The sequence below is a fragment of the Ovis canadensis genome, chromosome 12 (assembly GCF_042477335.2).
Source record: "Ovis canadensis isolate MfBH-ARS-UI-01 breed Bighorn chromosome 12, ARS-UI_OviCan_v2, whole genome shotgun sequence".
Lineage (NCBI taxonomy): Eukaryota > Metazoa > Chordata > Mammalia > Artiodactyla > Bovidae > Ovis > Ovis canadensis.
The window spans coordinates 47,514,373-47,526,850 of NC_091256.1; the positions used below are offsets into that span (position 1 = coordinate 47,514,373).

Genomic DNA, 12,478 nt, shown 5'->3' on the forward strand with positions numbered 1-12,478 from the left:
TATAAAAGAGTAATAAAAGGTTAGAGGAAAAAAAAGTTAAGACTGTGATTTTAAATATGCCCACGTAAGAAAACATAGGTGTTTAAAAACACTTCTATTTCTTAGCATTTTATAAAAGACAAAAATTTTCTAAAAAGTTGCATTAAACATATTATCACCTTGATTTCTGGTCTCTTAAACTTTAACACTGGAGAAGGCAATGGCAACTCTTGCCTGGGAAAATCCCATGGATGGAGGAGTCTGGTAGGCTGCAGTCCATGGGGTCACTAGGATTTGGACACGACTGAGTGACTTCACTTTCACTTCTCACTTTCACACATTGGAGAAGGAAACGGCAACCCACTCCAGTGTTCTTGCCTGGAGAACTCCAGGGACAGGGGAGCCTGGTGGGCTGCTCTCTACGGGCTCGCACAGAGTTGGACACGACTGAAGTGACTTAGCAGCAGCAGCAAACTTTAACATGTGTATGCCATGCAGTCAGCTCAGCATTGATTTGGAAATAACTATAAATTCTTCTGTTAACACTTTATTCATAGCATGAATCATGTACAAAGAAATAAATGTCTCCCTACCTGACAACGTTTATGACTAGCAAACACCCTAACATTTTTTTTCACTATGTGTTTAATTGGAGGATAGTTGCTTTACAATGTTGTGTTGGTTTCCGCCATACAACAACATGCATCAGTCATAAGTATACATATGTCCCCTCCCTCTTGAACCTCCCTTCCATCCCCTACCCATCCCACCCCTCTAGGTTGTCACAGAACACCAGGTTGAGCTCTCTGTCATGCAGCAAATCGATACTAGCTAACTATTTGACTTACGGCAGTGTATATGTTTCAAAGCCACTCTCTCAATTCGGCCCCCCCCCCCACCTTGCCCCGTTGTGTCCACAAGTCTGTCTCAGTGTCTGGGTCTCTACCGCTGCCCTGGCAAATAGGTTCATCAGCATCATTTTTCTAGATTCCATACATTTGTGTTAATATACAATATTTGTCTTTCTTTTTCTGATAAACTTCACTCTGTATAACAGGCTCTGGGTTCATCCACTTCACTAGAACTGACTCAAATCACATTTTCTAAGAGGATACATCAGAGCTATGAATTTTCCCCTCTGAAGCCACAGAATGAATATATTTTTGGAGTTGGAGAGCACCTTAGTTTCCTGATTTTACTAACAAGGAAATTAAACCCAGAGAGGTTACTCTCCAAAGGTCACAGAAGAGGTGTGTGGCATTTTCAGGACAAAACACCAGCTCACACAACTCCTGGATAGTCTGTGCTCCTTCCACACCACAAATAAAGCTACTATTAACATATAAAAAAGAGCAGAATCACAAATCCTCAAGATTAATACTTGCACATACAAGGTAAAATCAGATTAGTTGGAGTAATTCAGCTTATATGACACACAAAATAAGACTAAAAAATTACTGCCACTTTCTTTTTATTTTCAGTTGTTCTGATATGTTGGTATTAATTCAAGGAATCTATAAAAAGAGAATGGTTGGCTTTTTCACAGTGGACTTTTTTTTTTCCCCAATGAGACAAAATTAGCTAAGAATATAATGATAAAAATATCCTTACAGTTGGATATAACTTACGTGTGTGTTAGTCACTTAGTTGTGTTTGACTTTTTGCAACCCCATGGACTGCAGCCTGCTTGGCTCCTCTGTCCATGGAATCCTAAAACTTATGGCTGGCTTTTAAAACTTTTAAACAACAAAAGCTGTTCATTTTAGTCTGATAGAGCTTGTCATAAATGGACTACCTTTTATTTTGAAGCAAGTGAGTCACTTATAGCATTTTACAACGCTTCATTAAAGATACAATTAAAATTGTCACTTCTTAGCTCAATTGTTTAAATATTATAAGGCCAAAACTAACCCATGATTGTTTATGCTAAGTTCTAGAAATGTCTTCAGGAACCAAAGCTCTTAAAGAAAATATAAAACGTATCGGCAGTGAACAAGAAGCAATGTGAAAAATTTTGCAGTTTAGTTTAAAATGCAGTTTCATTTTCTCTTTAAATGCCTACAGGAGACAAAGCATTGATTCAATCAGTTCAGTTCAAGAGAATGCACTGGTCATAGCAAACCCCTTTTCCAACAACACAAGAGACAACTCTACACATGGACATCACCAGATGGTCAACACCGAAATCAGACTGATTATATTCTTTGCAGCCAAAGCTAGAGAAGCTCTACACAGTCAGCAAAAACAAGACCTGGAGCTGACTGTGGCTCAAATCATGATCTCCTTATTGCCAAATGCAGACTTAAATTGAACAAAATAGGGAAAACCACTAGATCATTCAGGTATGACCTAAATCAAATCCCTTACAATTATACAGTGGAAGCGACAAACAGATTCAAGGGATTAGATCTAATAGAGTGCCTGAAGAATCATGGCCAGAGGTTTGTAACATTGTACAGGAGGCAGTGATTAAGACCAGCCCCAAGAAAAAGAAATGCAAAAAGGCAAAATGGCTGCCTGAGGAGGCTTTACAAATAGCTGAGAAAAGAGAAATGAAAGGCAAAGAAGAAAAGGAAAGATATACCCATTTGAATGTAGAGTTCCAAAGAAGAGCAAGGAGAGATAAGAAAGCCTTTCTCAGTGATCAATACAAAGAAATAGAGGAAAACAACAGAATGGGAAAGACCAGAAATCTTTTCAAGAAAATTAGAGATACCAAGGGAACATTTCATGCAAAGATGGACTCAATAAAGGACAGAAATGGTATAGACCTAACAGAAGCAGAAAATCTTAAGAAGAAGTGGCAAGAATACACAGAAAAACTATACAAAAAAAGATCTTCATAACCCAGATAACCACAATGGTGTGATCACTCACCTAGAGACAGACATCCTGAAATGCGAAGTCAAGTGGGCCTTAGGAAGCATTACTATGAACAAAGCTAGTGGAGGTGATGGGATTCCAGTTAAACTGTTTCAAATCCTACAAGACGATATTGTGAAAGTGCTGCACTCAATATGCCACCAAATCTGGAAAACTCAGTAGTGGCCACAGGACTGAAAATGTCAGTTTTCATTCCAATCCCAAAGAAAGGCAATGCCAAAGAATGTTCCAACTACTGCACAATCATGTCTTCACTGTTTAATTATTCAGTAGTAATAGTTAAACTTATTTTGGAGGGAAAATAACATAAGCATCAGGAATCATTTATATTATTTAAAAGTGAAGATAGCACACCAAAAAAGGGCCACAAAAATATATTAATAGTGCCATTGTTACCTGTTGTTTAGTTGCTCAGTCATGTCTGACTCTTTGCATCCCCATGGACTACAGGCTCCTCTGTCCATGGGATTTCCCAGGCAAGAACACTGGAGTGGGTTGCCATTCCCTTCTCAAGGGATCTTCCTGACCCAGTAATGGAACCTGTGTTTTCTGCTTGCTGATAACAAACCACCCCAAAATGTATTGGCTTAAAATTACAAACAGTTTCTCAAGATCTTCTAGGTCAGCTGTGGAGTGGTTTCAGCTGGGATGGGTCACAAAACTGGGGCAGTGAGGCTTCTCTTTCCTTGAGGCCTCAAGAGCTGGAGCAGGCAAGGAGACAGATTCTCCCCTTCTGCTAATGCTGCTAAGTTGCTTCAGTTGTGTCCGACTTTGTGCAACCCTATAGATGGCAGCCCACCAGGCTCCCCTGTCCCTGGGATTCTCCAGGCAAGAACACTGGAGTGGGTTGCCATTTCCTTCTCCAATGCATGAAAGTGAAAAGTGAAAGTGAAGTCGCTCAGTCATGCCCGACTCTTAGCAACACCATGGACTGCAGCCTACCAGGCTCCTCGGTCCATGGGATTTTCCAGGCAAGAGTACTTTGCTACAGTGGGCAGGATGTAGCAAAGTCCTGGCTACTCAGGGCAGAGAGAAGCTACTATTTACAGGGGGAATTGACATCAGGTGGGTTCACCAGTTACCAAGGGCTACTTAACCCTTATAATTAAGAGAACTGGATAGTTGTATGAGTGAAGCAGGCCGGAAGAAAATCTCAACCATTCTCAGAGGTGGCTTATACTAGACAGCCTAAACCAGTACTTGACTTTGATTTACATCTGGCACCTACATCAGTGCTCCATCAGTTAAAAATTAGGAGAATGAGACTAACTAAACCCAAGAGATGACAAGAAGACTGTATGATGTCTTTACATCTGAACAGTAAAACTATAAAGCATCAATTCATTGCTTAGTCACTCAGTCATGTCTGACCCTCTGTGGCCCCATGGACGGCAGCCTGCCAGGCTCATCTGTCCATGGAATTTTCCAGACAAGAATACTGGAACAGATTGGTATTTCCTACTCCAGGGGATCTTCCCAACCCAGGGACTGAACTCGAATCTCTTGGGTCTCCTGCATAGGCAAGCAGATTCTTTACCACTAGTGCCACAGGGAAGCCCACCAATTCATTTTTGCCCATACAAAATGTAAATCAAATACTCTTAAAAAAAAAGAGAGAAAAAAATTTAAAAAGACAAAAATGGGAAACAAAACAATTAAAAAAAACAAACACTCTGACTCATTGACAACTAATAACATTTATCCATTTGCTTTGAGGAGCTTCATAAAGGGAACAAGTTAAAAAATTAGCTAAGGGAGTAGATCTTTCATTAAGTTCTCTTACAACAAAAGAAAAATCAACGTAAAAAATAATAAGAGGGAGGGAGGGAAGTTTTGAAAGTGATAAATAAATTCACATCCTTGATTGTGGAAATGGTTTCATAGGTTTATACTTATCTCCAAACTCCAAAGTTGTGTTAAATATTTACAGCTTTTTGTTTGTCCATTATACCTCAATACAGAGATTTTGAAAAAGAGAATAGAAATGTGAATCAAATGTCAGATTTCTACAGTTAAGAGGAATTATATATGGAATTTAAAAAGATGGTAACGATAACCCTGTATTCAAGACAGCAGAGACACAGATGTATAGAACAGTCTTTTGGACTCTGTGGAAGAGGGAGAGGGTGGGATGCTTTGGGAGAATGGCACTGAAACATGTATAATATCATATAAAAAACGAATCGCCAGTCCAGGTTTGATGCAGGATACAGGATGCTTGGGGCTGGTGCACTGGGATGACCCAGAGAGATGGTATGGGGAGGGAGGTGGCAGGGGGGGTTCAGAATTGGGAACATGTGTACACCCGCAGCGGATTCATGTTGATGTATGGCAAAATCAATACAATATTGTAAAGTATTTAGCCTCCAATTAAAATAAATAAATTTAAATTAAAAAAACAAAACAAAACAAAAAAGAGGAATTAGAAAGCTGAGGCTAGTTTGTGAGCTAAACTGAATTATATAGAATAGCATTATCTTGATAAGTACCTCAAAATTAGCAGATAGGCACCTTAGAGATCAGCTTTACTCCTCCCTCTCCAACAGGTTTTACTCCAGAAAGAAAGGAGTTGAGTATGATAAACATAATAGGGATGTAGTTAGTTCATAAATGCTCCTTGACACTATATAAAACTGAGAGCTAGGCTAAGTTACAATTATTACATAGAAGATATTTCCATGGGACCATGATAGACATGCCTGTATTTCTCCATACGCCTACCTCTTTGGTCATTTAAATGAAACAATATATTTTTCAAAAAACTCTTTAATTCTGAAGAAGCTTATTTAAGTCACCCAAATGGCTGCTGCATTTAACACCCTTGCAGTTAGGAAAGAATCAGAAAACAAAATGGCAAAATAATTTTAGTCAGTAAAAATATAATACTGCACATATTTTAATTAATTATATTTATAAAGCCCAAATATTTAAAATCTGCCTTCATATCCTTCTACTATTTTTAAATCAGTCCACTCAATAATATTTACCAACATATTAATTAGAAGTTTAATAGAAACAGAATGAGTTTTAAAGTCAAACATGACAAGATTTACTTGTTTCCCCTTTCTTTGTAGCTGTGTGACTACGGCCAAGTTACTGAACTATTCTATAAAAGGGAAACAACAACATTCAGTGTAGAAAAATCAAAGTTTATATACAACATGTAATAACTGCTATAGATTTTTACTTTGCTATATATACAATATATAATACATATAATAATTACTATAGATATGCTGCTGCTAAGTCACTGCAGTCATGTCCGACTCTGTGCAACCCCATAGACGGCAGCTCACCAGGCTCCCCCATCCTAGGATTCTCCAGGCAAGAACACTGGGGTGGGTTGCCATTTCCTTCTCCAATGCTGAAAGTGAAAAGTGAAAGTGAAGACGCTCAGTCGTGTCCGACTCTTAGCAACCCCATGGACCACAGCCTATCAGGCTCCTCCATTCATGGGATTCTCTTGGCAAGAGAACTGGAGTCATACTACAGATATAATAATTTATATATATTTATAATAATTGCTATAGATTTTACTTTGATTGGGTCATACTATTAACCCTGTCTCCCTCATTTACCTATTCTTGCTAGTTTAAATGAAAACTTGAAGTAGTCGTGAACTAAGATGCCTACCACAGTGACTGGCATTTAGCATGTGCTCAGAAACTTTAAGTTATAAATATTTATTTCTTGTAAATAAAGGAATTGTGGTTGATGCTTCCTTAACCCCACAGACTTTTATTAGTAGATCTCATAATAAATGAGATTCTTATTTATCTAACATTCTATCTTCTTTTTTTCCTTCCTATTTCCAGTTGTCCTGGGAACCTTTGGTTTTTCTTTTTTATGAATCATTCACCATCTCACTGATCTATCACCACCTGTGTACTAATACCACACTGAGCATCAAAGTACCTCCAGAATCATAAAGAGTTTTTAAAAAGTCACAGAAAGAATATTACTATGAGGGGACTCAGATGTTAGGTAATCAGCTATTATTTGGGTGGCAAACCTCGAAAAATAGTTTGACAGATTTTTTTTTTCCTGTAGAATTAAATAGTTTTTCGAGCTTTTTATACAGATAGCCTTAACTTCCACCAGTGATCCCTATTCTTCATTACTGCAACAATCACTCCACAAATACAAAGAATCCCTCAAGTCAGCATAAAAGCATATAATATAAGCTACAGAAACTAGAGCCTGGAAAGATGACCAAAGAATGAAAATTCCATTTCAAATACAGTTCAAACTAGACTCAGAAAGCTGCAAACTCATAAATGCAGTGATTAAAACTTACAATGTCATTTTAGTAATGTTTTCCGGATAGCCTAATTTTCAGCTACAACTCCAACTTGTTCTGTCTCTCTTCTAAATCAAAACTGAGGGAAAGTCAGAATGTCAAATGTAGCTTTGACAAACAATGACTAGAAAAGACCAGAGAGACACCATGCTATAGTTTCTCCATGTCACAGGAAGAGCAACACACAAAGGCAGGGAGAGGAGAAGGCAGGGAAGCAGCCAGCCAGAAGCTCTTCCTCCAGACACAACTGTTTCCAAAGATGTATCGTTCATTCAATAAATTTTGTGGGGCAGCTCCTGTAAATACTTCATTGTTTGAGGCACAATACAATGGACTTTTGGGAGGCAGCTGTGATCCCAAGAGGGATTAAATTTCTTTGTATCACAATGTTTTTGTACATTTTTTTAAAATAAATATCCTGTCTTCAATTGATCAGTTAATATTTATCAGTTCAGTTCAGTTCAGTCGCTCAGTTGTGTCCGACTCTTTGCGACCCCATGAATCACAGCACGCCAGGCCTCCTGGCCATCACCATCTCCCGGAGTTCACTCAGACTCATGTCCATCGAGTCGGTGATGCCACCCAGCCATCTCATCCTCTGTCGTCCCCTTCTCCTACTGCCCCCAATCCCTCCCAGCATCAGAGTCTTTTCCAATGAGTCAACTCTTCGCATGAGGTGGCCAAAATGCTGGAGTTTCAGCTTCAGCATCATTCCTTCCAAAGAAATCCCAGGGTTGATCTCCTTCAGAATGGACTAGTTGAATCTCCTTGCAGTCCAAGGGACTCTCAAGAGTCTTCTCCAACACCACAGTTCAAAAGCATCAATTAAATAAAACTCAAAAATAGACAATTTATATTAAAAGCAATCTTCTGGTGCTAAAGAAGACTCTTGCAGTTCCTTGGACTGCAAGGAGATCAAACCAGTCCATCCTAAAGGAAATCAGTCCTGAATAGTCATTGGAAGGACTGATGCTGCAGCTGAAGCTCCAATACTTTGGCCACCTGATGTGAAGAGCCAACTCACTGAAAAAGACCTGATGCTGGGAAAGACTGAGGGCAGGAGGAGAAGGGGACAACAGAGGATGAGATGGCTGGATGGCATCCCTGACTCAATGGACATGAGTTTGAGCAAGCTCCAGGAGATAGTGAAGGACAAGGGAGCCTGGCATGCTGCAGTCCATGGGGTCGCAAAAAGTCGGACAAGACTTAGCGACTTAGTCAGCAAGACAAAAACATCTTTGTCAATTAGATCAATGGTCATCATTTGAAAATGGGGGGAATGAAAAATAGGAAAGAGTAGATAATAAATTTTAAATTGTTATTCAATGATTTGTTTACCTAACACAGATAAGGTGCTTGTAATGTGTGAGGAGATGTGCCAGGTACCACAGGAGACAAAAATCTGAATTGAGACAGAAAGGAGACAACCATCTTGCAGGTCTTACTCATTCTCCTGTGACTGGACTTTAATATTGCCTCTACTCTGTGATATTCAGCAAGTTACCTAACGTCTCTAAGCCTCAACTTCTCCATCTGCAGAGTGGAATTAATAATAATATTATTAGCCTTTGTATTTAAGTTGTTGTGGAGCTTAAACAAATGATGCATAGAAATCATTTTAATACAATGTCTGATATAAAAACAGCTAACAGATATTAATACTTTCTTCTGAGTGTCCATTGAGCTTATGGCACTCACTACTTTTGCCCCATAAACCAAGACTTAAAGTCTCAGCTCCCAATTAGAAGACTGATAAGGGTATATATAAAAGATTTGCATTTTTCCCTCCAGAAAATAATCAGTCTAAGACCATGGGTATCACTTTATTATCCAAGTGAGGAAAAAATTACAGAATCTGCTCCACAGAATTCTAAAAATGTCCTAACACTGAATTGGATCACTGAAAAATACTTATACTATAAAAAACACAGGATAGAAACAAGAAATTCGAATTTGGTACCAAGACAGACATAATGTTCTAAGAATTTTAAAAAAGATTACATAATAGTTTTCTTACTTTTCTTTCCTACTGCCCAGTTGACGAGCTGTGTATTGATCTCCATAGTCAAGCAGCACCAGTTGTCGAGAAAAGATGTTTACTTTGTTGCCTATAAATAAATCTTCCAGGTGAAGGTCTTCGTATTTTGTCCGCTTTAAAAAGGTGCGATGATTCTTCACATCATGCTGGAATCAAAAACAATACAATAAAACAAATCATTGTCAGCAGGGAATGTTAACCTTATTATAAACTAGAAATAATGTTATTAATTCTGCTTTATTAAACATAAGTTACATATTTTTCATATTTGCCACAAGTACAAGTAATAATTTCTTTTATAGCATGCATTTCCTAGTTTAATCCAGTAATAACATAAAAATTACAAATTTGATACTTTTAAACCCTGAAGAGAAATTTTTGTTTATTTCCAAATCGTGGGAGCAAATTAGTGCCTCCAAGATGCCAAATTTCTCCTTTCTTGCCTACACAAAATCCCAATACCAGATAGGTCAGCCTGCAAAAGGGACTGTCAGGAAAGGGACACAAAGAAATAAGCAGGATCTCTTGGCTCAGTCTTCTACAATCAGACTTTTTGTAGTGATAGCAGCATTCAACAATGGTGACATTGATGACCGTGATAATCTTTATCTACAACCACTTGACTATTGATTAATACAAAACATGAATAACCCTACTTCAGTTTTCTAACTGCAAAAACAATTTCTATTAAAAAATAAAGGCACAAAGTATCTTCTTGTAATGGAATTATAATATCAAAAATTTTTTTAATTTCCCAAATAAAAATAATGTATTTATTTTTTTCTTTCAGTTTTGTTGAGATATGATTAACCTATGAGTTTAAGGAGTATGGCATAATGATTTGACTCATATACATTATGAAGAGATGACCACAAAAATTCCATGAACATTCATCATCTCACATAGACACAACTAGAAAAAAAGGCAATCCTATTCCTCCCCCAATCCCACCTTTACTCCATTTGCCAACTTTTAAGCAAAGAAAGGCTCATTTACCATTTCAACAGATCCATCCCCGGGGTAAAATAAAAGCTCATAACGTCGAAATAGTGAAGCATTTGGATCAAACCACTCTGCGATGAAAACGAATCTCTCACTATGATTCTGAAAAGAAAGAAGAATTTTAACAATAACATACAAAATATAAGCCCTCTTGTAAAAATCCTATGAATTGAAAGAATGACCAAATATTTGCAATGAACAAATCTACTATTATAATACTTATTAATAATTGAATAATTCTGGTTTTCAACAATATGACAGCTTTCAACAATATGACAGCTATCAACACATCCTCAGAAATATTTCCCTCTAATTTCTTATTAAATATCCTTAGATATATCAGAGTTGACTTATGAACTTAATACTTCACAGCCACCCAATCATCCTGGGTAAACTGACACTTTTTTAGAACATGAGCTCCTTATCTGTCAACTGTGATAATTCAGTACCTCTCCATAAAGTTCTAATTGTTCTAAGTTTAAGATTCCAGCAGTATTAGAATATTGTTGTCATTCAGATTATAGCAAGCATCTTTTCTCTCCTTAGTAATTTCACATGATAGTATCTTTTTATAGAAATAGTGGGAGAATGTGTTAGTCTAGGTCCCCCCGAGAAGCAGACAAGATGCCAAGACAGTGCCAAGACAGGATTAAACATTCAAGAATCTTATTCCTGTAGGAGAAATTCTGAATGGAAATTCCTAACAGAAAATAGGGAGGGATCCAGGGAAAGCAGACAGACCACAGTACAGAGTTGACCCTGAGTTGAAGGAGAGAGAGAAGGAAGGTTGGGGGGAACCCTCCTGGATTGCTCTTCAATCTAAGGAAGGTTCAGCAAGACATCAGGCAGTGCTCAAGCCAGATACCCTCAGAGTTCCCTGACTTCCAGGGATGGGTGGGCCTGTTTTAGTATCCCTGTTTCTCTCAGCCAAGGGCTGGGAGCCGCTGGAAAACAGGTCCTAAACACAAAAGCAGCGGTAGATTTCAGAGCACAGGAACTAAGGTCCTTTGGTCACTTAAGCTCCCTCTGGATGAAGATCTGTGAGGTGTATACAATGAAACATAAGTCAAAGAAGGCCCTCTTTCCTTGACTGTTAGGCAGAATTTCCCATCACATGCTATAATAGCTTAGCCCCTAAAGGTCCTTCATCACAATAAGCAAATGAGGAAGGAAGAAAGGAATCTAAGGGTTTTGTTACTAAGTCTAGATTTAGCATCTGATTCTCTGGTTAGTGTATATAGATGGGTTTCTTTTATATTAATAATTCACTTATAAATTCTAATAATAGTATGTCTAGCTATATTTATGATCCTATTCATAAGCTATAATAGAGGCACTTTTTAAGACACTATTTTATTTTTCCCACAATCATCCAAAAAGACACGTTTAAATAATGTGTAGTAGTCAAGAGAAACAAAAAGATAAAATAAGAGATATACCATTGTCTTAATACAAGTCTTTCATTATTTTTCATATTAATCCTTATAAATACAGCATTTTATTTTTATTTTTTAATATGACTGCTTAAAATTTAGGTTTCATTATGTATTCTAGTATTATACTCTCCTTTTAATACAAAATTTAAATAGTAGTAGTTTATCAGAAACCTTACTACCTATTTAAAATATCCATTTGTTCAAAAGCATTATTGAAATATTGCCTTCATTAAAACAGGTTAAATTATGAAATAAAAGAAATGATGAGACATGTAACTGAAAGTGAGGCAAATGAAAAACCAATGAGACTTGGTAGTTCCATTTATCCAGGCAGCCTTAACCACAAAACCTGCCAATCACACTCTTTAATTCTACACCAGATGGTAGAATTTTTCATGATTCATTATTCAGAAAACATCTTTAATACAAAGAAAGTAAACTGAGGAAGTACTGTTTCTGCCTAACAATGCAGCTTATGGCATATCACTGCTGCTTTCCAAGAACAACCAGAAAAATGGGATATTAAAAAAAAAAAAAGGATCTATCTGATGACATTGGAGAGCACCTAAAGACAGCCAGATTTTATCATGTAAGATTCAGAAAGAAAGGAAGCTCATTGAGGTGAGCACAGTACTTTTTATGCTGCTTTTACCTGAGGACATGTGCTCAGACTCAAGTCAAGCTGGGTAAGAGATGAAGAAGCCCAAGAAGCTGACAGAGGAAGGCTGTCTAGAGGCAGAGAAGCTAAGAGATTTTGACAAGGTCATGGGGATAAGTAGACAGATATTGGAATCTGAGCCTACCAAACCAGCCAAAACTGGAGGGGCAAAGATCCTAGAG

The 12,478-nt window shown here is 37.6% G+C and overlaps 1 protein-coding gene across 6 annotated transcripts in view; it reads right to left on the reverse strand.

Annotated features, from left to right (window-relative positions):
• NME7 (NME/NM23 family member 7) overlaps positions 1 to 12,478 on the reverse strand; it is a 240,091-nt gene that overhangs the window by 187,045 nt on the left and 40,568 nt on the right. For all 6 annotated transcript variants that reach the window (XM_069545584.1, XM_069545585.1, XM_069545583.1 and 3 more), the window contains 2 exons: positions 10,197 to 10,304; positions 9,180 to 9,346 (listed from right to left, as the gene is read on the reverse strand). In XM_069545584.1, the coding sequence (XP_069401685.1) occupies positions 9,180 to 9,346; positions 10,197 to 10,304 (275 nt within the window). The remainder of the gene's footprint in view (positions 1 to 9,179; positions 9,347 to 10,196; positions 10,305 to 12,478) is intronic.